The sequence below is a fragment of the Oryctolagus cuniculus genome, chromosome 6, assembly GCF_964237555.1.
Source record: "Oryctolagus cuniculus chromosome 6, mOryCun1.1, whole genome shotgun sequence".
In the NCBI taxonomy this organism is placed as follows: Eukaryota; Metazoa; Chordata; class Mammalia; order Lagomorpha; family Leporidae; genus Oryctolagus; species Oryctolagus cuniculus.
This window is the reverse complement of record NC_091437.1, coordinates 27,449,713-27,475,678: the sequence shown is the minus strand read 5'-3', so window position 1 is coordinate 27,475,678 and position 25,966 is coordinate 27,449,713. Positions and strand designations below refer to the sequence as shown.

Here is a 25,966-nt window from a genome sequence, read left to right as displayed (position 1 = left end):
TGGCACGTAGAACAGCAGAACCAAGCACTGCACGACACACTCGGCTTCCAGTCCACATGAAACAGTCACTAAAATTCATTCCTCTCTGGACCAAAAAAAGTAAGACTAACAAATTATAAAGAAGGAAAATCACACTGGGTAAGTAACTGCTTTAGAACATGATTATGACGACGATGATGGTAACAGCCAGGCCAAAGCCGCGTACCCAGATCACTCAGAGCCCATGGAAGGTCCATGATTTGAGACCGCCGCATTCCCTGTCCCTCCCTTCCCTCAGGTCCACAGGGCTGCTCAGCCTGCCTTGGTCTCGGATCCTCTTCCCACAGCCTCTGACTCCCTGCAGAAACAAGCCACAGCCAGGCTGGGCCCTGGCCTCTCTGGCCAGGGTGACCACCTGCTGAAGTCCCCCTCCTTGCTGAGGGGGCTGCGGTGCTGCCTAGGCCGTGAAAGCACTGTCCCTGCCCTTGGCGGACCCCACAGGCTCCAGGCCTTTTCCCAGGGCTCTGACATGACCTCCCAGGCAGCTTCGGCCCCGAGGTCAGCACACCCCTGGCCTGTTTGACAGCTCGCCCCAGATGCAGGATGAAGTGGGCCAAGCAGAAAGAGAGCAGATGTCATCCCTCAGAGGGAGCAGCAGGGCTGCCAGCAGTCCCCTGGGCAGGGAAGCCCTTGTCACTGTTTGCAAACCTGGTGCTCCCTTAGGTTCTCGTGTGAGGCTCTGCCACACTCCGAAATGGGCAGAGCCCCCCAGCTTCGGGATAACAGGCAAGCCCTGTGACAGCCCCTCCAGGCCGCCGTCAGCCAGCCCCAGCCACCACCACCCACGCTTGTGAGCGCTCTCTGCACAGCCCCCGGTGGGAGAAGCTGCTCCCAACAAAGCAGCACATTCTTGTTTCAACTTGGACTTGCCTGGAACAGCTTTTCCCACCACTCCCACCTCCGCTGCCTGGCCCTTGATGGATCTCTCTCCCCCGCCCCAACACGCAGTCCCCCAGCCAGTGGGGCAGACCACACGTCCACAGCACATCCCTACACCCCTGTCCCCGTCCCCAGCTCTAACCCAAGCTGCCGTCTTCTGTCTGGAGACTGAGAAGCCCCATTCTCCGACACCCTCCCTCCCAGCTCGTCCAGGACCACTCACTGACCTGCGTCTCCAGGGCCTGCACCACCTCCACACCCCCAACCAGCCATTCAGCCCGGCGCCATCTCCCCTGCTTCCAGCTTACCTGCTCTCAAGAGCCCTAGTGACAACAACCCTCTGACCATCTGTTGAGACCCGAATGACCTCACCTTTGTTTTAATTCCTTTAGATTCCAGGCCCCCCATTGTGAACCACTTCTCTACAAACACCGGAAATGTGTTTCTTGCCCCTTCCTGCTTTGCCATATGTCCCTGGAAAAAGAAACCCCAGCTAGGATCCTGCATTGTGCCTGGAACCAAGCCCAACTTTATAAGCTCAGAGAAGAATACACAGTTGTGCTAACTGGCCCCATTTTATATCCAAGAGCACAATCAAACGAAGCCCAAGACCTTCCAACAATTCATTCCAACAGTGCACTTTCCCACATGACTGCTGCACCCTGTTCTTTCTCTTAGCAGACCTCTATGCAACAAGCCTCCCTGCCACGTCATCTGCACAGTTCGGGTGGGGAAGAAAGACCCACCACCCCCCCGTCTGGCCCCGGCCAAGGCCTGGGTCCCCTTGTTCCTCTTGCCAGAGATTGATTCAGGCAGCCTAGACTTTTCCCAACTGTTGCACGATATTCCCTGGGCCAGAGATGAGTTCAGAAAGAGAGGCACATGATCCATTTGGGGTCAAGGGTGTCTTAGGGCTCTGTGATAGAAGGCTGATGGCTTCTGACAGGGCAGAGCAGGTACCAACCCTGTGGCTCCTGCAGGGAGGGAAGCAAAGTTCTGAAGCCCGCTGTTAACGGGCCCTGTCGGGCCACCCGGAGGGAACCCTGGCTTGGAATGAAATGGCACCAGGCAGAGTGACAAAGACCCAGGCTTCTCTTGCGTTGTGCAGGGGCTGAGTCCAGTTCGCCTGGAGTCGGCCTGCCTCTACGCTTTGCAGTCAACAAGGACCAGCCACCCGAAGAGCAAGTGGTTTGAAGTTGTCTGTTCCCTCCGAAGCCACACCGACTGCTCAGGGCCCTTCCCATCCTCAGCTCCTGGCCTCACGTCATGTTTGGTTGGGGAGGTGGGAGCCATCAGACGCCGGGCCCCGCACCTTGCTCCCACCAGGGCTCCCAGCCCTCTGCAGCACATGCCCTCTGCCTCTCCTTCCCAGGGAGGCCAACTTGCTCCCCCTCACCTGAGACTTCAGGAACCTCAGCTCTGCTTCTCGCCTCAAGAGCGACTTCCATTTCCCCCTCTCTCTCGTGCATCACCGGCTTTTCCTTGTCTGCTGGGGCGACCCTTGTGGCACACACATTCCTGGGAGTGTCTACAGCAGCCGCCCCTGGACCCCTCCAGCCCCTGACTCATTTCAGGTCTCCACTCCAAACCAAGTATCTCGAAAGAACTGTCCATATGCCGGCGCCGCGGCTCACTAGGCTAATCCTCCGCCTAGCGGCACCGGCACACCGGGTTCTAGTCCCGGTCGGGGCGCCGGATTCTGTCCCGGTTGCCCCTCTTCCAGGCCAGCTCTCTGCTGTGGCCCAGGAGTGCAGTGGAGGATGGCCCAAGTGCTTGGGCCCTGCACCCCATGGGAGACCAGGAAAAGCACCTGGCTCCTGGCTCCTGCCATCGGATCAGCGCGGTGCGCCGGCCGCAGCGCGCTGGCCGCGGCGGCCATTGGAGGGTGAACCAACGGCAAAGGAAGACCTTTTTCTCTGTCTCTCTCTCTCACTGTCCACTCTGCCTGTCAAAAAAAAAAAAAAAAAAAAAAAGAAAGAAAGGAAGAAAGAACTGTCCATAGCCTCTGCCTCCCCACCTGGTGTTGCTTCTCTACATTCCACCCAAGGTGCTCCTGTGTCGGTCCCCAGTGACCTTGGCCATTGCAACCTCAACGGTCACTTTTCTGTCATCACCTCACTTGACTGCACGATAGCCTTCTGCACAGCTGGCCACTCCCTTCCTGCAACGCTTTCTTCCCTTGGCATCTGAGCCTTTGCACACCTGGCCCCCCGGCTGCCAAGTAGTCTCTCCTGGTTCCCCACTTGACCCCTAGAAAACTTCACTCCCTGGGACTTGGCCACCAGCTTGGATCTCTCCTCAGGACACGTGGCCTGTCCCACAGCTTTAAATTCACCCCACCCCATCTCTCTCTGCAGCCACACACGTCCACTGCCTCCTGGACTCATAGATCCCACTGCCACCGTGGTATCCCCACACTGAAGTCCAACAGGCAACTCAAACACGACTCCCACCTCTCCACACACACAGCAGTTCGCTCTCCATTGCAGGAAACAGCAGCCACAGCCAACCAGTGCCAAAGCCATCCTACCCTTCTCCCACTGACCAACCACATCAGCACACCCTGTCAGACTCACCCTCAGGCCGTCCCGTCTCTCCACACGCACCACCTGTCAGTGCAAGTGCCACCCAGATGCAAACTGACCACCACTATGGAAGGAGGGTGGTGGTTCCTCAGGAAAGTCGTCACAGAATGCCCACAGACATGAGGCCTGGCAAGTCCACCCCAGCTATGGACCCAAAAGCACCAGAAGCAGGCGTGCAGACACAAACGTGTGCATCAGCCAAGAGGTGGGCACCAGCCTGACTGGCCCCTGTGCCGGACTGTTTCATCCCCAGTCTTCCTGTGGTTGGTCCCTGCTCATCCTCAGGTCTCTGCTCCAACCTTGCAGGCCCTCCCCAGCCCCTAGTCCTGCCCTCAGTCACACCTTCCAGGTTACCCCCTTCACGGCCCCCCACTACTGCACACACTTGTTCCCTCGTGTGCTGTCCACCTCCTCCAAAGGCAGCAAGGGCTCCCTTCCTGTCTTGTTCAGCACACAGGAAATCTGAGCCCCCACACCCCGAGTCCAGGCGCCCTTCCTTCAGGAACCCCCCCGAGTCCTCTGCCATGCTGTGCCCAGATGAGTGCGTGTGATGGCCCCTTTCTGCCTCCCTCTCCGACGAGAGACCCCGGTCCCGAGATCCCCATGTTCCACCAGGCACAAGGGAACAGCTTGGAGCACCAGGTCCTCCGAGGACACACAGCGATCACCACCACCAGGCCTTGGACAGAGCGCTCTGCACGTGCTGTGTCTGTTAAGCTTCAGGCTTGACGATGGGGAAACAGGCTTGGGGAGGTCAGTAACTTTTCTCAGCCACACAGCCAGCCACAGGGAGATACTGGGAGACCCTCACTCCGGATCCTTGAGCAGCACCGTCTCCTGGGAGACAGCCTCCTGTCTGTTGGCTGCAGGTCAGACCCCTCCCACCTCTGCTCTGTGAGGTGCAGGTGTCTCCCCTAGCTGTGGCACAAATCTGCACGGGACCAGCTGAGGCCCATGCTGTGCCCTCTCTACCAGGGGTCTCACCAAGTAGTGGCCGCTGCCCTCCTGGGATGTTCTTAACCTGGGGGAGGAGCACTCAGGGCTCAGCCCAACAGGGACTGGGCCTGAAGCTGCCCTCAGGCTGGTGGAGGGACGGGTGTGGTTGATACATCTGGTCAGGCAGCCTGGCAACCCCTGCTCCCTCAGTGACACCTGCAAGGAAGACATCCAACGCCTCTCCTATTCCACACTCAGGTCCCGGCCCAGGCAGCTTGGGCAAAGTCTCCTCTCCCTGATGGGAGTAACTAAGGTCCCAGCTGTCCCGGGCCATGGGCCCTGTGTGCGCCCAGCGTGGTCAAGGCTGCTCCTCCCCCTCCCCATGCTCAGGCTGCAATCAGCCCACAGCCTGCATGCTCTGGACCTCCAAGGGCCCACATCAAGGTGTTCGGGCTCACCAGCATGTAAACTGCACCATTAATCACAAAAACAAATGTTGCTCTCACGCCATAACATGATTCCTAATGAGCTCCTCACTAGGCGCCAGACCCTGTGTAATTACCTCTCAGCCCTCCCCACCACATCGTGAGAGACGCAGAAGCCGGACTCTGACAGCCCCAGTGACTTGTCCAGGGTCCCACGGCGCCCACATGCAGGCAAGAGTGGGATCTGAGGTCGGGGCTGAGCTGCCTCTTCCTTCCAGCCCCTGTCGCCTAAGCTTTGCTGATTCACTCTGAAACCAGGCATGCTGGCCTGGTGCCCCCTGAGTCACCAAAACGCCCCCAGTCCAGCAGGGGCTCTGACCGCCCCTTGGTGAGGGATGATGGGGCATGATCGGGCAGGGCCGTGGGGGGCGCAGAAGGGTGACATGGAGATGGGGTCCAGGCACACGGGACATGCAGGCCGCTCGCTACACTTACCACCTGAGGGGGCAGGAGAGCCCAGAGGGGGTCCCGGAGCAGACAGAGGAAAGAAGAAGGGGTTGTTGAGCCTGGAGAAGCAGTGAGCCAGCCAGAGCCAGGACCAGAGCCCGCCTCACAACCAGGGCACCCTATGCTTGTTGGCCTAGTGAGGGTGATGAGAATGCTTCTTGGGGTCACCTAGCATTTTGCCTGGCAGGGGCTGCTCGGGGCACAGACGCCCATCGGGCTGCATTTGGGCTTGTGGAGGAGGGTTGGGAAGAGGAAAGCTGGCAGAGTCAGGACTCGGGGCGCACACCCTGCTCAGCACCTCCTAAACTCCCATGGGCCTCGACTGTTCTCACTGCCCTGTGCCGGGGCTGAGACCCACGCAGATCTCAGGTGGGTACAACTAGGACGAGGCCAATTCTAGAAGCCAACCTGCCCAACTCCAGGTCTGCTGGGAGGAACACAGTCACCGAGCGAGAGGACTCCGGCAGGGGCTGGGTAAAGGGCTGGCCCCTGGGCACCCCAGGGAGGGCCAGAGAGCAGGCACACCCCCGCTCCGCCCCAACTCACGTGGCCGTGCAGGTCTGTGTTGAGCAGCATCAGCGCGCAGGTGAGCGTGTGGATCCCGTCTAAACCAGAGACCGTGACGCCCTCAGTGTGAGCACCCGACTCACTGCCACCCGAGCCCTCCACCTGTCTCCCAGAAGGGCCAGCCTGGAGGCCCTGGAGACAGGAAAAGGCCACGCCCAGCTCAGAGCCCGGGGCCCTGCCCATGCCCACCCCGGCCACTCTAGCCCAACATCATGCCTCCTGTGGGCACATCCGCCTTGAGCCTCAGAAGCAGGAATGACCACACCCGGGCCCTGACTCCACATGGGTCAATCATGGGCTGACGCTCCCAGGGCCTGGGACGTGGGTTCACCCAAAGGACAAGTCCTGCCCTGAAGAGGGCCCGACCCAGGCCTCCACTGCAGTGGGACCCCCACCCCGGGAACCCTGGGGAACTGGGAGATAGACCCAAAGGACCAACTCCCTAGCACAGAGGACGTCCAGGCCCTGCGGCAGACCACTCATCTAGCGTTACCGAGAGCCCGCTGTGTGCCAGGGAGGAAGATCAGCTGGACCTGGCTGGGGCACGGGGACACAGGCGAGGGGGAGGCAGAGGGACGGGGCCGTACCTTCCGAGGTGCTGTCGTCAGGGTTGCACTGGCAGTACCGGCGGGAGAAGTGTGTGAGCACCCGCTCACGCTCCTGGGTCTCTCCCATTAGAGGGAAGGCCTTCAGGAAGGTCCTGGAAAGGAAACCACGGCTGCCGAGGGCATCCCAGAGCTCCTAAGTCTCACCCAAGGTAGACACACACATGCCCCAGGGGCCAGGGGCATCTGGGTCAGGACAGCCTCTCCAGGCCCAGGGAGACCCCAGCCTACAGGAGGGCCTCTGAGGGCTGAGAGCAGGGCCCTGACAGTGTTGGAGTCTCGGCCCTCCCCTCCCGCCTCCGCCCCAGGCCCAGGGCCACTCTGGAAGTGAGCAGAGACAGGTGAGCATGGGCCGCGCTGACACAGCAGTTAAGGTGCCACCTGGGACACCTGCACCCCACACCACAGTGCTCAGGTTTGAGTCCAGCTCTGCTTCTGCTTCCAGCTTCCTGCTAATGCTCTGAAGGGTCAAAAGATGGCAGCTCGGGGCCGGCACTGTGGGGCAGTGAGTTAAAGCCCTGGCCTGAAGTGCCGGCATCCCATATGAGCCCCAGTTCAAGTCCTGGCTCCTCCACTTCTGATCCAGCTCTCTGCTGTGGCCTGGAAAAGCAGTAGAAGATGGCCCAAGTCCTTGGGCCCCTGCACCCACATGGGAGAAATGGTAGAAGCTCCTAGCCCCTGGCTTCAGATCAGCTCAGCTCCGGCTGTTGCGACCATTTGGGGAGTGAACCAATGGATGAAAGATCTCTCTCTCTCTCTCTCTCTGCCTCTCTGCCTCTCTGCCTCTCTGCCTCTCTGTAACTCTGCCTTTCAAATAAAATAAATAAATCTTAAAAAAAAAAAAAGTATAGCTCAAGTACTTGAGTTGCTGTCACCCACAAGGGAGACCCGGATTGAGTTCCAGGCTCCTGGCTTCACCCCAGCTGTTATGGGAACTTGGGGAGTGAACCAGCAAATAATCTCTTTCTCTCTCTCAAATAAAGTAAATACAATTTTTTTTTTTAAAAATTACTAAGTAGGGTTGGCATGTGGCGTAAAGTTGAGTAAAGCCGCCGCCTGCAGTGCCGGCATCCCATATGGGCACTGGTTCAAGTCTCAGCTGTTCCACTTCCAATCCAGCTCTCTGCTATGGCCTGGGAAAACAGGAGAAGATGGCCCAAGTCCTTGGGCCCCTTCACCTGTGTGGGTGACCCAGAAGAAACTCCTGGATCCTGGTTTCAGATTGGCCCAGCTGTGGCTGTTGGAGAGTGAACCAGCAGATGGAAGACCTTTCTGTCTCTCCCTGTCTATAACTCTACCTCTCAAACAAACAAATATTACTAAGCATGCAAAGAGCCAGGACATATGATAGAAAAACAAGAGACACAGGGAGCAGGTACTTGGCACAGCTGTTAAGTCACCTGCATCCATACTGGAGGATCTGCCCTGAAGAGGGCCCGACCCAGGCCTCCACTGCAGTGGGACCCCCACCCCAGGAACCCTGGGGAACTGGGAGACAGACCCAAAGGACCAACTCCCTAGCACAGAGGACCTCCAGGCCCTGCGGCAGACCACTCATCTAGCGTTACCGAGAGCCCACACAGAAGGGGAGTGTATCCCACTGTGCGAAGGCCACGCTCGGGCATCACAGCCGCGCTCGCTAACACCGGGCTGACCAAGCTGGGGCGGCAGCAAGACGCTCGGCTAACACTGGACTCGGTTCACCTTTGACCCCTGGGGGGGGGTGGGGGGAGGGAGGCTGGGGGTCCTTGCGCTTGGGAAGATCTGGGCTCAAGTCCAAGATCTGCTTCTGCTTCCACTTCCTGCTAGTGGACACCCTGAGAAGCAGCAGCGGATGCCTCAAATACTCCGGTCCCTTTCACCACATGGGAGACCTGGATTCAGTTTGGGGCTCTTGGCTTTGGTCTGGCCCAGCCCCACAGACTGTAGGAAATTGGGGAGTGAACCAATGGATGGAAATTTCTGTCATCTACCTATGATCTATCTATCTATCATCTACCTTTGCCTTTCAAATAAACAAATAATTATTAACTGTTTAAAAACAGAGACAATAGAAGCAGATAATTTAGAAGATGCAAATATTGGAGTTAGCAGACAAGGACATTTCCACAAATACATTCAAGAAAAGAGAAGGGGAAATGGGAAAAATAAATGAAATGACAAGGAATTTACAGAGAATGAGAATCTTAAAAATTAATAAAATGGGGGCCAGTACTGTGGTATAACAGGCTAAGCCTCCACCTGCAGCGCCGGCACCCCATATGCATGCCGGTTCCTATCCAGGCTGCTCCACCACCTAGCCAGCTCTCTGCTATGGCCTGGGAAAGCAGTAGAAGATGCCCAAGTGCTTGGGCCCCTGAACCTGCGTGGGAGACCCAGAATAAGCTCCTGGCTCCTGGCTTCAGATCAGCCCTGCTCAGGCCATTGCAGCCATTTAGGGAGTGAACCAGCAGATGGAAGATCTTTCTCTCTGTCTCTCCCTCTCTCTCTGTAACTCTACCTCTCAAATAAATAAATAAAATCTTTTTAAAAAATTAGTAAAATGAAATTCTAGAACTAAAATATATGATAACAAAAGCTAAAAACATGGGGCCAGCATTGTGGCAGAGCAGGTAAGGCCACTGCCTGCAATGCCAACATCCCACATGGGTGCTGGTTCATGTCCCAGCTGCTCTGTTTCCAGTCCAGCTCCCTGCTAATGGTCTGGAAGGGCAGTGGAGGATGGCCCAAATGCTTGGGCCCCTGCACCCATCCAGGGGACCTGGAGGAAGCTCCTGGCTCCTGGCTTCACTTCAGCCCATCCTCAGCCATCACCACCATTTGGGAAGTGGACCAGCAGATGGAAAATATGTCTCTCTCTCTCTCTCTCTCTCTCTGTCTCTCTCTGTGTCTCTCTCTCTGTCTCTCTGTCTCTCTCTCTGTCTCTCTCTCTGTCTCTGTCTCTCTGTCTCTCTCTCTGTCTCTCTCTCTCTCTCTCTGTCACACCCTCTATTCCTCTGTAACTCTGCCTTTCAAATACATAAAATCTTTTTAAAAAGGCAAAGGAACTAAAAATGCAGCAAACGGCTTTACAGCTGATTTGAAACAGGAAAAGGTAAGTGAACTGAAAGCAGGGCCAACAGCAAACCCCAACGAGGCAGAGGTGAAACACTGGGAATCCCTCGTCCTACAGAGGAAGAGCACGAGGGACGGTCACAAAGTCTGACTGATGCAGCGCCCACCCCCGACCAGCACCTGCTGCTTGTCCGCTTCCCCCCACCCACCAGCAGAGCCTGCTGGACTCTGGGTTGTGTCCACCAACCCCACCCCCTCCTGTTCCCGGGGACCTTCACAGTCACAGCTCCCCCTGGGGGGGCCCTGGGAGGGGTTCCTCCTTGGGCCCAAACACCAGGAAGCCCTGAGATCAAATCCCACTTGACCATCTCCTGCCTCGGTGACTGGAGGAAGTCTCTCTACCTCTCCAGCCCACGGTTGCTGCATTGAAAACACAGGAGTGACAGCACCTACCTCGCAGGGGCACGGGGAGGATGTAGAGAGAGAGGCGCACACAGATGCCTGGCGTCAGGCAGGCGGGAGGCACTCAGTCTACACCGGTCCTTTGCTGCCCTTCTTCCCTCTAAAGGGTCCCGACTACATTTCCACCTTTACAGCCCCTACCCAACAGGCTCATCAGAGGGGCCAAGACACTGGCCCAGGGCAGCACAGCAAAGTTTATGATACAGCAGGCATGAGAAACCAGACGGTTGCCAATGCCACCCCAACCCCACTGACCTGAGCGCTCGGTCCAGAGTCAGGCCCGAGAAGTCGAAGAAACTGAGGTATTCCCCAGCCACCAGCCTGCTGAAATCGTTGCTGCCAGGAGAGCAGAGTGGGGTGTCCATTAGAAGCAGGGTCCAGCCCAGGATGACAGAGCAACAGGGAGTGTTGGGGGGAGTGGGCCCCAGGGAACCCGGCCCACTCACCCTGATCACACAACCCCCAAGCTGCCTCCCCCGTACTGGCCAGTCAGGATCGGACAATTCCACCACAGGCTGGGGACCAAGAAGGCTTCTTAGAGGAGGCGGCGTCCCAGCCCACACAGGGAACTGACAGCCGGGTGAAGGCAGTGGAGCCAGGATGCTCCCCGGCAGAGGAAACATGGCCAAGACCTGCCAGCAGGGCCACGTGGCCCAAAGCTGGACAGCAGGGATTCAGGGTAGCAGGAGACGAAGCAGATGGACCAAGCGCTTGGGCCCCTGCACCCATGGGGAGGCCTGGATGAAGCTCCTGGCTTCGGCCTGGCCCAGCCCTGGCCGTTGTGGTCATTTAGGAAGTGAACCAGCAGGGGGAAGATATTCTCTCTTTCTCTCTCTCTCTCTCTCTCCCTCTCTCCCTCTCTCCCTCCCTCCCTCTCTCTCTCTCCTCCTTCTCTAACTTTTGACTTTCAAATAAATTAAAATTTAAAAAGAATATGGAGACCTTGTTTGGACCCTGATTTGAACAAAGCAACATTTCTGAGAATATCAGAGAATATGAAAAACATACTGGTTGTTGGGAACAATACAGGACTTTTGTACTTTTTTCAGAAATAATAATGGAATTTAGGTTATATTTAAAAATCCTTATCAGAGGTCAGCACAGCAGAAAAAGCCAATGCCTGTGATGCCGGCATGCCACTGGAGCACTGGCTCGTGTCCCGGCTGCTCTACTTCTGATCCAGCTCCCTGCTGATGGCCTGAGGAAAGCAGCAGAGAGATGGCCCAAGCGTTGCACTCCTGTACCCACGTGCAAGGCCCAGATGAAGCTCCTGGCTCCTGGCTCCAGCCTTAGCCCAGCCCTGGCCATTTCAGCCATCTGAGGGGTAAACCAGCAGGTTGAAGATCTCTCTCTCTCTCTCTCTCTCTCCCTCCCTCCCTCCCTCCCTCCCTCCCTCTCTCTTCTTCTCCCCCACCCCCCCATCTCTTCCTCGCTCTGTAACTCTGAATTCCAAATAAATACATAAATCTTTTTTAAAAATCCTGGGGTTTGTATTGTGGCGTAGTGGGTAAAACTACCTCCTACCAGGCCAGCATCCCATTTGGGTGCCGGTTCGAGTCCCAGCTGCTGCACTTCCAATCCAGCCCCCTGCTAATGGCCTGGGGAAAGCAGCAGAGAATGGCACAGGTGCTTGGGCCCTGCCACCCATGTGGAAAACTCATAAGAAGCCCCTGGCTCCTGGCTTCAGCCTGGTCCAGCCCCAGACATTTAGGTCATCTGAGGAGTGAACAGCGGATGGAAGATCTCTCTGTCTCTCCCTCTCCTTCTGTAACTCTGACTTTCAAATACATAAATAAAAACCTTTTTAAAAAAAAAACCCTTATCAGTTAAAAATATATACTAATGCATTTATGGGTCAAGTTAAAGAGTGTTCAAAAACACATTTTTAAATATTCCATCAAAGGAACAAAAAAAAGCTATGGGGAAAATTATTGGCAACTTTGAAACTGAGTAATGGGTACATGGAGGATTAATATGTTATTTTCTCTGCTTTTATGCAACCTTGAAATTTTCATGATACAAAGCTTAATTGATAAAAAGGAAAAGAGGGTGGTGCCGACCCTGATGACGAGGGTGAGGTGAGGCTGGGAGTGGGCACAGGCCAGCATGACCTTGGCAAGAGGTTTCTGCAGAGTGGGGGTGGCGCTGGCTGGGAGAAAAGGGTCAGAGGCCACGAGAAAGCCTGTGGGAAGGCTGGAGGCAGGGCTTTTGTTTTTCAGGTAGGAAAGTCTTGAGCACTGTTGGTCACTCCTGCAGGAGGCGGGGCTGCAAGCATGGGAAGGGCAGACCCTGAGGGAGCCCACAAAAGAAGGAGAGGTGGGGGCGTCTGAGTTGTGCTTTCTGGATGGGGGCTGCTGTGGGAGCGACATGCAGGCTGCAGAAGGTGGAGGTGACTGGAGGGAGAAGAGGACCAGGAATTGAACTGGCTCCGGGCCTCCCTGAGGGCTACAGCCCCACGTCAGCCCCTCTCGCCACTGTTTGGGGCCAAGCAACGGGCAGCCCTCTCACAGCCCCCCGCACCTTGCGAGCAGGCCAGGCCTGCTTCTGGCAACTCAAGAGACTTCTTGTGGGTATTGGGAGGCACCGTGGACGGCAGGGCCGAGGGCCGAGGGCAGTGGGCACGATGTTAGCAGACCGGCTCAGATGAGCTGGTCGACTTGAGGGTCTCTCACCATCCCTGCCTATCTCCAGCCCCTCAGGACTCCCACCCTGCTCAGCTCCCTTTGCAGCAACTCTGAAGGCCAGAGGCTGCGTCTGGGGGACCTGGGCCTCTTCAGCCGGTCCCAGGGCACAGCGGGGCGTGGTGAAGGCTGGGCCCCCTGGCAAAGCCCACCCAGCCAATCCTCCTGGGTCCAGGCTCTCCTCTCTCCCTGCCCTGTCAACGTGGGTCACTGGCTGCTGTCCTCACTGCCACCCACAGCGACCCTATCACTATTCACCCCCACCCTGTTCTGCTCCCCTCCACCACTCTCCCTGAGAGCGACAGCCCCGCCCAAGCAGCCCAGAAAGGAAACAGATTTAGGGCGAGGCCAGGAATGAGGACACTAAGGGAGGAGGCAGCCTTGGGAGACTGTTGGGAGCCCCCCGAGCACCAGGCACCCCTGGAAGGCATCTCCCCCACCCCCTCAGCCTGGGGAAGGCACAGGTTTGCCTGGGTGGGGGGCCCGGGAGCCACACTCACTTCTTGCCCAGCTGCCGGGCCACGTCACAGCGCTGGAAGCCCTCCAGGTGGAAGAGGCGGCGGGCCAGCCGGCGAGCAGCCTCGCTCATGCCCTGGCACCCGTTGGCCAGAGGGTCTGCGCCGCCAGGCTCTAGCCCCTCCGAGCTGCTCAGCTCTGAGTCCGAATCCGACAGGCCGTCCTTTAGGCTGGGGTCGCTGTGGACAGAAGGGAGCATTCGGGAGACCCCGGGCCTGTGTGAGATGGGTAGGTCACCCTGGGCCTCTGAAAACCCACTGGGGCCGGAGCAGGAAAAACAGCCCCCAAGGCAGGAGGGGCTCCAGTTACAGCTCCAGGGCTCCTCAAGTGACACCGTGTGCCCCCAGCACAGTTCCCAGACCCCATCCGAGCGGAGAAGGCCTGGAGGAGCAGCATGGATGCTGAGGCCACAGGCTGGGAAGTCTCGGTGCAGAGGATGACAAGGTGACCTTGGAGAGGCCATGGTGCCTTTGGCCACTGGGTCGCTAACTCGTTTGGCTGCCTCCCTGTCTCCCTTCCTCGCTCTGCTCCATGGTCCCCCTCACCCCCCAGCCCAGTCCCTGTCTCACCTGGCTGAGTTCAGCAACTTGTCTGTGTCCTCCTCTTCCTCCTCCTCTTCCTCCTCCTCCCCACCTGGGCCCGGGGGCCCATCTTCATGGAATCCATTGGGCACGGCCGTGACAGACAGGCGGCTCAGGACATTCTCTGAGCGGCTGCAGGAGATGGAGCGCCGCAGGGGGCTGCCCAGCTCTCCCTCACCACCAGCTGCCCCCATGTCCCCCTCGGGCCCCATGTCCCCAATGCCCAGCCCGGCCCCCGGCTCAGGGCTGTCACGGGCCCGTTGCTGGATCAGGGGTGTGAGAGGGGCCTCAAAGCTGACACAGCTGTCACTCTCGTCCGTGAGGCTCAGCGCATCCAGGGAGTCGAGGCTGCTGTACTGGGTGCCCCGCAGCAGCTCTGATTCCAGAATCTTCTCAAACGTGGCGCTGAAACCGTCCCGTACATCTGGCTCCCCAGGGTCACCCAGCCTGTAGGAAGCAAGGACCCAGTCACCATCCTACGCAGGTGTTCCCATTCAGGTGCTGGCCACCAGGCAAGTCTGTGTCTAGGAGCCCACTGGGGGCAGAGAGGCGGCATTGACTATGCCCTGCCTACTGACTCCATCAGCAGTACTTCCAGGGCACCAGACAGCAGGCGCTGGGCTGGGGGCTGAGAACACAGCCCCCTGGGGAGGCATCAAGTAGTTCCCTGAAGAATGACAGTGAGACCTATTCCCTCGGTCCAGCCTGCCTCCCAGCTCAGGTCACACTGGCTCCCGACACCCCTGTCCTCACAGCCTGGGGGCTTCTTCACTGGGCCAACTGCTCCCCAGGTCTCAGGTCTTGCCCTAAACATCACAGCCACGACAACCAGAGGGGGTGAGCCCACATGGAGCCGCCCTGTCTCGTGATTCTCCCTCCTCGGGGCATCCTGGTGGCCTGTGATAGCCCATTCATTCCCTGCTTCCTCTATGTTCTCCAGCCTCCACCCAGACAAACCTTCACGAGGCACAAGTCTGCCCAGCAAAGACTCCTCTGCCAGCCTGCGCCAGGCACCAGAGGCATCCAAACAAGACAGAGCCCCGTGGGCCTGGCACTGCCAGAGCCATGCGTGGTGCCTGTCTCCCCCCAGGGCCTTTTGAGAACACTGCAATACTAGTGCCCAGCCCGGGGAGAGGGACTGCAGTGCTCTCGGGCACACACTGTTTGTGGCCAAGCAATGGGCACAAGCCCACCAGCTTTTAGTTCCCTCTTGTGGCTCAATCTTCCCCAAACACCCGGAAGCTGCGCAAAATCAAGACAGGAGCTTCCATCCAATGCATGAGAAAAATGAGCACCAGAGAGGTGAGAAGACTAGGCCCAGGCCACAGAGCAATTGCCATGCAAGGAGCCCCACCCCAAGACACCCACTCACCCCAGCTGAGGGTCCTCCGTGTCAGCATCGTGCCCTCCCGCCAGCCCACCAGCCCTCCAGGGCCTGGGCTCTGTGCCACCTTCCAGAATGTTTGAGTCTTGTCCCGGAGCTAAGCCATTGGTGAGGGAGAGGTCAAGGCTGAGGCCGTGGGGGGCCCCGTCCTGGTCCTCTGCAGGCTCCTCTGTGTGCCCTAGGCATCCTCTTTCCTTGTGCCCTGGACTGCCAAGGCTGCAGCTCAGGTCCTCGTCAGGCTGGACCCCAGGTGCTTCTTCAGGCTCCAGGCTGGAGTCCCCAGCAGCATTGCCTTCCTCGGGCAGGGAGGGAGGGAGACTGTCCTCGTCCATGGCAGCCACTGCTTCCAGTCTGTGCTGGCTGCTCCACTAGACCTGGTGACAGAGAGACACACAGTCATGTGGAATGCAGGGCAGGGGCTGGGAGCTGCAGCCCAGCAGAAGCTGCACCGGGAGAATGGTGGGACACTGTCCTCAGAACCCCTCTCTAGAGTCTGAGCTCCGCTCACGGCTCCCGCACTTCCCTGCTCGGGCCAGCCTCTGCGTAGACAGGAGCTGCACTGACACTCAGAACAGGGACGTGAGGACCCCAGTTCATGTTGAATCTGCCACCATGCCTGCCTTGGGCCCGATCCCTGTCTGCTCTGTTACCCGCTGTGTTTCTGCTGTGTCCAAATTCTCCAAAGCCCTCTGAGGAAGACCTGGGTGGGGAGGACCTGCGGACAGGCCCAGTGGCCCCTGCAAGCCCCACTTCAATCCATGGTGAAGGCGAGGGACGGGAGCCCAGGTTGACAGCAGCCAACAACACAGCCCCTGCCCCACTGCGTATCTCCCTGGTTACAGGAGCAGGAGCCGAGCACACCTGACTGGGTCATGGAGGGAACTGTGCTGGGGGCTGCTTTTGAGGGGGAGTTAAGAAAGCAGGCGAGAAAATCAACAGAAATCAACAGCTTTGCCAGAGCGGGACCACCCTAGCAAAGCCAAAGTGAAACCTGGAAACAGCCACAGGCCACCGAGAGGCCTGGCGTGAGGCGCTGTCCAGGGTGCTGGGCGGGTGCTGGGCCACCGGGGAGCCTCTCAGAGAGCAAAGACTGCCCGAGTGGAGAAGGAGGGAGGAGGCCTGGGGTTTCCCTCCACACCAGAGCTCACCCAGCCGCAAAACAGGCAGCGAGGGCCCCTGTACGGACAGCACTGCAAGAGGAGTCAGGCCCTGCTCCGCCCAGCTCGCCTTGGGGCCTCACGTGGGTACAGGCCAGCCCCTTGTTCCTCTGCTGTGCTCTGGATCTCTTCCCTTCTGAAAAGTGAGGACACCGCTGTGCCCACCCTCGCCACCCCATGCTCCAGAGAAATCCCAGCATCGAGGCAGAAGCCACGTGTTCTGGGCTGGGCTCTGGCTCTCTCCTCCTCCGCTTTCTGCCCCCAGCCACCTGGTGACCTCTGCCAGAGGGGACACAGCACAGGCCCTCAAGACACCTACAGAGCTGCAGAAAAGCAGGCCCCTGAAGCATTTCTCCCAGTCCTGGTGGGTCCACCTCCTTCCTCCCCTCTTGGGCCCTGGCTACCCCCACAGCAGCCCCACTCCGCTCCACACAGGGGTTTGGGGTTTGGGAGAGGCTGGAGGGGGAGAGGCACGGCTCGGCCTTCTGGGCAGCCTCAGAACAAGCTGCAAGTCACTTAGACTTCCCGTACGGATGCTCCCTGACTTCGGATGCTTCCACCTGACAGCTTTTCAGCTTTCCCATGGTGCCAGCACGATGCACATTCAGTAGAATCCATACTTTGAATTTTTAACTGTGATCCATCACAGGCGAGGGCTCTGCAGTCCGATCCCTCCCCGTGAGGCCAGGCAGCAGCAGCCACAGCTCCCAGGCAGTGACCAACCCCCTCTAGTGTGCTGTGCAGCTAGGAGGGCAGTTCAAGGTTAGGACATGCGATGCGTTCTCAACTGGACAATATTTTCACACTTGTGCTAGGTTCACTGGGATGTGACTGCATTGCAAGTCAGAGAGCACCCATAACGGCTTGCCCATAAGTCTTACTGGAGGGGCTTGTTAAATACAGACTACTGAGCCCTACCGCAAGCCTCCTGAACCTGAGTTTACAGGGAAGGGATTTTGTAAACTGTTATTCTAATGAGGTAAGTGTGGGAAACACCAAGTTAGACTCTAGGAGGAACTTCCCACCTAGGGAAGATGAACCTGGGAGGCAGCAGGCCTGCTCCTCCAGGGACTTCCAGGGCTTTGATGAGGTCTCAGCCACCACCGATCCACCAGTTAGACTTCATCTAACCCTGGGCTTTCACATAGGGAGTAGAAAAGCAGGGGGCAGGACAGGCCATCTGAGCCCCAGCCCAGTCTCTCTGGTCACCTACTGGAGTATGGGCTCCTGCAGGAAACCAAGACTTTAAAAAAATTTTAAAAAACCACAGATTCAAACAATATGAAGAGCCAGGTTCCAGAATATCTAGGCCCTGCTAGGACACCGGGGACCCCTAGGGGCTCAGCACTGAGTGAGGGATCTTTTCTGGTCCGCCCTAAATCCCTGCTGCCGCTGCTATTTCAATCTGTTCCTTCTCAGAGGAAAGACAGGAGGTCACCTCCTCCCCAGAGACTCCTTTGGGGAGGAGGGGCCGCTGGGAAAGGAGAGGGGAGAGCAATTAGGGCCTTCAGGCCCCAGCCTGAGTCAAAGTCCCTGGCCTGCTTGCTATCCTAGAGCCTGAAACAGCACGGGCTTGAGGGCTGCCGACGCCCCTAGGATGCCCCCAGCCCCCGCACCCACACAGAGAGGCTGAGTCTGGCTGGGCCGGTGCCCCCACTCTGATCAGGGCTGTGTGGGCCCCCCAGGGAAACCCTGAGGCTTGAAAGTGTAAGTGGCTGCATTTGATGTTCAGTCTGCACTAGTCCCAAATCCAGGGCTGGGGATGAATCAGAGACCTCTTGAGAGACCCCTACACCAACCCCCAACTTCCAGCAGCTGCCTCAGACGCGCTCCAGCCCTACCTGCTCTGCTATGTTCCCCTCAGCTCGGAGCAAAATGGACGTTCTGCCAACACTGGGCACTGGGCCGTGTCCTCGGTCTCAGGGGGTGCGCAGACAAGGGGCCGCATTCATCTCCACTCTGGGCGGGGGGCCCAGAGTCCCTGCCTGGGAGGAGGGCCAGTTTAGCCCAAAAATAGCTGAGCCAGGACCCCCTCTTTCTGATCCCAAGAGAGGGGTACATAGAGGGAAGGCCCCACCACCCCTCTCAGAATCATTCTGTGCCCTGGGTCTCACCAGGGCCACCTCTGGCCTTGGGGAACCCATCTGCACAGGGGGAGCCTTACCTCTGTCCTTCCCCAGGGCCACAGAGAGAACATAAAGTCACAAATGTAGACGGAGATGAGATCCAAGGAGGAGCAGACACCACAGAGGTCAAGGCTAAAAGGCAGCTCTGCTCCATCCTCCAGCACCACTTTCAGCAAATGGGGAGACTGAGGCACAGAGCCCAGGGAAGCTTCCATGAGGTTAGGCAGTGGGTAGCTGCTGCTAGAACCTAAAAGTGGCCTCCTTCTGCTTGTAGAGGGGCTAGAGGTACAGGATAATCCCCCCGTTTCCCAGGACCTCGCCGGACCTTGCTATAAGATCAAGGGCCCAAATCCTCCATCAGGAGAGCCAGTCAGGGGCTGGCGCCATGGCTTACTTGGTTAATCCTCCGCCTGCAGTGCCACCATCCCATATGGGCACCGGGTTCTAGTCCTGGTTGCTCCTCTTCCGGTCCAGCTCTCTGCTGTGGCCCGGGAGTGCAGTGGAGGATGGCCCAAGTCCTTGGGCCCTGCACCCGCATGGGAGACCAGGAGGAAGCACCTGGCTCCTGGCTTCAGATCGGCGCAGCAGTGACCCTGCCCACCTCCAAGCCCACTGGTGAGGGCAGGGGATGGCGTGCAGCTGGGCCACTGGGCACCCACGTCAAGGAGATGCCTCAGATGACAGGGTAACAGGGGCCAGGGTACCTCCGCAGCCTCTCTCAGCCTAATGCCGGTCTCACTCCAGCAGGGGTCTTTTTTTCTTTTTCTTTTTCTTTTTTCTTTTTTGACAGGCAGAGTTAGACAGTGAGATAGAGAGAGACAGAGAGAAAGGTCTTCCTTCCGTTGGTTCACCTCCCAAATGGCCACTATGTGCGGCCGACGCACCGCACCGATCCAAAGCCAGGAGCCAGGTGCTTCTCCTGGTCTCCCATGTGGGTGCAGGGCCCAAGCACTTGGGCCATCCTCCACTGCTCTCCCGGGCCACAGCAGAGAGCTGGCCTGGAAGAGGAGCAACAGGGACAGAATCCAGTGCCCCAACCAGGACTAGAACCCAGGGTGCCAGCGCTACAGGCAGAGGATTAGCCTAGTGAGCCACGGTGCCGGCCCCAGCAGGGTTCTTGAGATGACCTTGGGCAGCTGAGATGGGGACCATGATGAGAGTGAAACCCCGGCTGGGCCAGGACTGAGTGCTGAGCCAAGCACTTTATGAATCTCTGCTGCTCCTCCGACAACCCAGTCCTCCTTCCCCCTTTCAGGCGGCAGCCAGTGTGGACTGTGCAAACATCAATTACATCGCATCCCTCCCTCACAACCCTCTAATGATTGCCTTTTTTTTTTTTTTTTTTGGACCGGCAGAGTGGACAGTGAGAGAGAGAGACAGAGAGAAAGGTCTTCCTTTTGCCGTTGGTTCACCCTCCAATGGCCGCTGTGGCCAGGGTGCTGCAGCCAGCACACTGCGTCGATCCGAAGGCAGGAGCCAGGTGCTTCTCCTGGTCTCCCATGGGGTGCAGGGCCCAAGGACTTGGGCCATCCTCCACTGCACTCCCGGGCCATAGCAGAGAGCTGGACAGAAAGAGGAGCACCCGGGACAGAATCCGGCGCCCCAACCAGGACTAGAACCCGGTGTGCCGGCGCCGCAAGGCGGAGGATTAGCCTGTTGAGCCACGGGGCCGGCCATAATGATTGCCATTTCACTGCGGCCAGAATCCACTCCCCCAGCACGGGCCACACTGGTCCTTCCTGAGCTAATTCTGCTGCCCTCTGCCCATCATCCTCCCACCATCAGCCGCTCTGGCCTTTCTACTGCCTGCACTCGTTCCCACCTCTGGGCCTTGGTACCACCAATATCATGCTCCTTCCTGGATCTTTAAATCATGGCCTCTTCTGCCATCCAGGGCTCAACCCCAGGGCTGACCCTGACCACCAGACACTCTGTCACACTTCGCTGGAGCGTCACAGAACAAAACAGAGTGGGCTCTCCTTTCTATACCTGGTACTTATTTCCTGTCGCTCTGCCTGACCAGGAGGTAGGTTCAGTGAAGGTGCAAACTCTCAGGTTCACAGCTCTCTCCCCAAAGCCTAGCGCAGTGCTGGGGGCCAAGTGGGCATTTTGCCAAACACTGCTGAATGAATGACCTGAAGGTTCTCAGCACTCCCATTTCTGGCAGAGGCTGAGAGAGGTCGGGGACACACTCAGGGTTGCAAAGATGGAGAGAAGCGAGAGGGAGAACCTGCTTGGAGCTCCAGGCTATGGTCTGGACACTCACAGTTCCTTCCACGCTGGGACCCAGACCAGGGATAGTGCAAAGGTGGAGGACAGGGCTGGAGGGAGGGCCCAGCAGGGAGGACTCCAGGGTCAGCTCACTAGGTGGACACGGGGGATGTATGTGGCCGAAAGCTCCTGGTGTGTGTCTGCAAGCAACCACACACTGCAGGCACCTGTGAGCACACACGTGAGCTCACACAGTACACACTGCAGGCACCTGTGAGCACACACACACAGCACACACTGCAGGCACCTGTGAGCACACACGTGAGCTCACACACACAGCACACACTGCAGGCACCTGTGAGCACACACGTGAACACACACAGTACACACTGCAGACACCTGTGAGCACGCACGTGAGCGCACACACACAGTACACACTGCAGGCACCTATGAGCACACACGTGAACACACACACACAGACCACACTGCAGGCACCTGTGGGTACACACATGAACACACACAGTACACACTGCAGGTACCCGTGGGCACACACGTGAGCCCACACAGTACACACTGCAGGCAGCTGCAGGCATGCATGGACACACACACGGACCTGGGAAGCTGCTCAGAGCCAGTCCCTCTGGGAGGTGAGATGGGAATGCAGGGCGTACCAGTCCAGAGGCAAGGACAGCTGGAGCTACAGCACTGGGCATCCAGGGTAGAAATCCTCCTGCTTGGAGAGAAGCAAGGGACGTGGAGGGGACCACCCAGAGCTCCACGCTTGGGTGGGGAGCGAGGGGGCCGGGCACCCACACTACAGGGGCAGCAGGGCCTGGCTGGGTGTGAGAGGACAGGAGAGCCAGGCTGAGGGCTCACAGTGCTGCACACCACCTGGGACAGGCACAATCCAGGCCTGTGGGAGGCGAGTGTGTACACAGGGCTGCGGTCAGGGAAGACTGCTTCAGCAGGTCAGTGTGAGGGCAAGGCCGAGACCACAGCTGTCCCAGGAAGCGGGGCTGAGACACTCAGGCACTGCCCGCAATGGGCTAGGAGAGTCTGGAGAAATGAGCCCCTCCCCAGGCTCGTTTCCCCGCACACGGCAGAGACCCCTGACTGTGTACAAGTTCCAGACCTCCCTGAGCATCTGATGGAGCAGGGGATCCCACCCTAGACAGAAGGCCTCACAGGTGCACCTGTTCTGGACATACACAGGGAGACTCACAGCCCAGATGCCCATCCGTAGGCCCTGAGCACCAGCCCCCACCTGGACAGTGGCTAAAGAGCTTCTCCCTTGAACGCTTACAGAGAGTTCCACAAGGCCTATGCGGCAAAAGAAGACAGAAACCTGTCACTATATCACCTATTCTCTGCCCAGAAACCCACTGCTTCCCCTGAGTTCCTACCATACCAACCAGCTCCGTAGTTCCCCCAGATGGTAGCACAGGGGCTGAGATCTCTCTCTCTCTCTCTCTCTCTCTCTCTCTCTCTCTCTCACACACACACACACACACACACAAGTGAGCACTCAGACACTTAAACGGCCCACCTGTGGGAGTGCTCAGAATGGATACTGACCAGCTGGGCTCCACAGCCCCAGGGGCTCAGGCTGGCCCAGGCCTGCGTGCTCTGGGGCTCAAAGCAATCTGCCAGGCCACTGACAACACAGGCAGGAAGGAGCTGCCAGGGAGCCCCTGGGCCAGGGCCTGGATCACACAGCTCATCGTGTACCCCAAAGTGTCTGCTGGGCCTGGAGGTCAGAGCTCCACACTCCTCCCTAGCCCCAGGTCAGCCTGGACATGCCCCTTGCAACATCTCAACTGCCCAGAGCAAGGAGTGTCAAGAATAATATGGAGGCATGGAGTGGGGGAGGGTCCACCCAGGAGCCTCGGGAACTTCCCTGCCTCTACACCCCAAGGTGGCTCTAAACCATCTCCCCAGCTAGGACCACCTTGTGCAGCACCAAGTGCCTCAGACTGAGATGGCCCGTTCAGCAGGTCATGACCCTAACTGCATGGTCACAATGACCTGCTACAGTGCCAGCTCTGCTACCCAGGCGTTGCATATCCTCAGGAAATGTGCCCACTTCTCTGAGCCTCAGAGTTCTCCTCGGTATGACAGGGATACCAACAGCACCTGCCTTGCAGGGCTGCTGGGAGGACGAAAGGAGATGGTGTATATAGGTGGCACTTAAGGAAGGGAGCGCCAGCTCCATCCCAGACCTCCTGGGCCCTGCAGGGGAACCAGCAGGCTGCCCCCAGCTGGCGTGCGGGATGTCCCAGAGAGCAGCATGCAGCGCAGGCCATTTGGCAGGTGCTTGGAGGTGTCAGTCCTTGCAGCAGTCACAGAAGTTCTGAGGCTGGGGCTGAAGGCAGGAGGGAGACTCCTGGAGGGCCACAGTTCTGCTCCCACTGATATGCCCACCCAGGCCAGGCTCACTCCTACCTTTGTGTCTCAAGGCACAAGAGCCACACCAGGTGTGGGGCAAGGTCAGGAACCTGGGCTGCCCTCAAAGATGCCATCTCCTTAAGGTAGTGCCAGTTGAGAGCCACTGACAAGCCCAGCCTCTGCCATGAGCTGTGGCGACCCGGAAGGCCTCACCTTTCCCAAGGTCGAGCAGGCAAAGGTCCCCAGGGCTACTGCATATTTGCATCTTATCTGCATGTGCCCCACAGCCTGCTGGGACCCTCAGGGATCCCTGGGCTCTGCTCCGAAAAGCCCATTCCTTGACATCTCCCAGCTTGCTTCTCTCCCCATCTCCTAGCCAAATGGCACCCTCATTTGCTTAGTATTTGCATACATCTGCATACTGGTTTGGAGAGCCCTTCACACTAATGAAATCCACAACATCTGCTGTCAAATCCAAAATCATGTTTGTAGCTGGTGACTCTCGGCCGGCTGACTCCCCTACAAGGTGAATCCTGACGGTGGCAGCCACAGAGGACTAGCCATCTTGGACAGAGGAGTCCACAGCCACATGGACCCCTGCTTTGCCTCCCTGCGGCTTCGGATGGCACCTGGGATTCACCTTGCCCTGGGGCCCATGTGTGACCCATGAGCCTGCAAGCTGGGAGTCAAATTCCAACAGCTACAACAAACTGAGCAGTGTGAGTGCAGCCAACCAGCCCTGCCTCAGCTCCAGTGCCTGGGTGGGGGCAGACCCGAGGGCGCGAGCTGCAGCCTCCCTTCTCTGCGCTTTTTCACACAGCCTATCCTCTAGACCCTCAAGCTCTCTGTCTACCTCCCCACACCCCACACCCCACTCCCTCTCTCTGGCCTTTGATTTCCTCCATACCCCTCTCCCCAAGCTCTGGATTACCGGGCACCTCTTAGCCCTCCTACCTCCCTCCCTCCTTCCCATCTCTGCTTTAGGCCTTCAGTTCAGCGTGCGCCAAACATACAGCTACCTTGCTGAAAGCTCAGCAGAAAGTGAGCACGTGGTGGGGGCGGCATCTGGTGCGGCAGGTAAGTCACCTCTTGGGACACCCCCCTCGGCACAGGGCATGGTTTGAGTCCTGGCTCCTCCATTGCTCATTTTTTTCAAGATTTATTTATTTGAAAGGCAGAGTGACAGAGAGAGAGGGAGAAATATCTTTCATTGGCTGGTTCACTCCCCAAATGGCAGCAATAGCTTGGCCTGGGCCGGAGTGAAACCAGGAGCCTGGAACTCTCCATCCAGGTCTCCCACGGGGGTGGCAGGGTGCAGCTGCGTTTCCAGTGATTAGCAGGGAGCTCCACCAGACACAGAGAGGCCAGGACTCGCCTGTGCCACAACACCAGTCCTACTGCTCCTCCGCTTCCGATCCGGCTTCCTGCTGACGCGCACCCTGGGAGGCAGCAGGTGCTGGCTCAACTACTTGGATCCCTGGCACCCATCTGGGAGACCCTGGCTGAGTTCCGGGCTCCCAGCTTTGGCCTAGCCCAAGCCTAGCTGTTGTAGACATTTGGGGAGTGAACCTGTGGAAGGATGATCTCTGTCTCTTTGTCTCTTTTAAATAAAATTTTATCTAAAAATAATTTTAAATACATTTTAGAAGAAACTTTTACAGATACAGCAGCACGGGGCAGGAGGTCAGCACGTGTGCAGGGCTATGCTGGGCCACTCTCCGTGGCTGCTTCACTCACCCTGGGTCCCAGTGAGGCCTCAGCCCACATGAGCAGGACGTTGGGTAGGACAGAAAGGCGGTAATTCAGAATGACATCAACATTTGGGCCCCCGGCGACCAGAAGAATTCAATTACCACTGGCGAGTTGGGGATACATACATGGAGCAGGTGTGGGGAGGATGATGGGGAGCTGGTGGAACTGTCTAGCAGGCAGGAAAGCAGAGATGCCCACGAGACTGTGGGAGCTCAGAATAGAGGTGCGATTTGGGATTGAACATGGCGCAGTCAGCCACATGGGGGCGGGTACTTAAAGGCACAGGAGGGGACGAGGCCAGCGCGGAGGGGGAGTGCAGCACAGCGGCTGAGTCCTGGGCATTCCCATGACAAGAGAGGGAGGGGAGATAGGACCCAACAAGAGAAGGAGCAACCCACAGGGTGGGCGCAAAACAGGAGGATGAGTGTCCTTCAAGTCATGGACAGCATCTCAGGGAGGGAGACCAAAGCCTCCAAAAACCACAGGTGAGGGCTGAGATGTGGCCACTGGGTGTAGCAACATGCAGGGTGCTGGTACCTGGATAAACCAGCCACTGGGCAGGAGCGGGGAAAGCCCAGGGGGAGTGGGGTCAGGGGAGAGTGGGAAGAGGATAAGTGCGGGCAGCAGTGCAGTGCAGGGCGCGGGGTGGCGGCGGCCGCTGGAGAAGACAGACGACAACCTTGCGAGGCAGGGGGGTGGCTACTGAGGGCAGGAGCGAGTCGAGGGGGAACCAGGGGCATGGAAGGGACACCAGAGCAACGTCCTCAAGCAGGCACAAGGGGATAGCATCTAGGGCAGAGGGAGGAGGGCCTTAGCCAGGAGCAGGGACACCTCTCCCACAGCGACAGGAGGAAGGCAGGGCAGTGGGTGCAGATGTGGCAGCTGGATGCGTGGAGCACTGGGCAGGGCGGGGGTGGTGAGAAAGTTCTAATTACTCCTACTTTCTCAAAGGTGGAAGAGGCTGGGCTGGAGGGGAAAACAAAGTGTGAAGCAGGCTCTTAGCACAGGAGAGGCAAAGCACTCCGGGCAGCCACTGGGGAGCACTCGGGGTCCATCTGGAGTTCACAGGGGGTGGACTTAGTACTTTCCGGCAGGCCCATTCAGCTACATGGTG

The 25,966-nt window shown here is 58.1% G+C and overlaps 1 protein-coding gene across 5 annotated transcripts in view; it reads right to left on the bottom strand.

Annotated features, from left to right (window-relative positions):
* Positions 1 to 25,966, bottom strand: part of PSD2 (pleckstrin and Sec7 domain containing 2) — a 56,373-nt gene that overhangs the window by 18,783 nt on the left and 11,624 nt on the right. For 3 of the 5 annotated variants that reach the window (XM_051843449.2, XM_051843447.2, XM_051843448.2), the window contains exons 2-7: positions 15,210 to 15,595; positions 13,826 to 14,284; positions 13,241 to 13,435; positions 10,315 to 10,395; positions 6,526 to 6,638; positions 5,916 to 5,976 (exon numbers count right to left, since the gene is read on the bottom strand). In XM_051843449.2, coding sequence (XP_051699409.2) covers positions 5,916 to 5,976; positions 6,526 to 6,638; positions 10,315 to 10,395; positions 13,241 to 13,435; positions 13,826 to 14,284; positions 15,210 to 15,553 — 1,253 coding nt within the window. In that variant the 5' untranslated portion in view covers positions 15,554 to 15,595. Of the gene's footprint in view, positions 1 to 5,915; positions 5,977 to 6,525; positions 6,639 to 10,314; positions 10,396 to 13,240; positions 13,436 to 13,825; positions 14,285 to 15,209; positions 15,596 to 18,219; positions 18,949 to 25,966 lie in introns of those variants that run through there. The other 2 variants (XM_051843450.2, XM_051843451.2) reach the window with 2 other exon arrangements.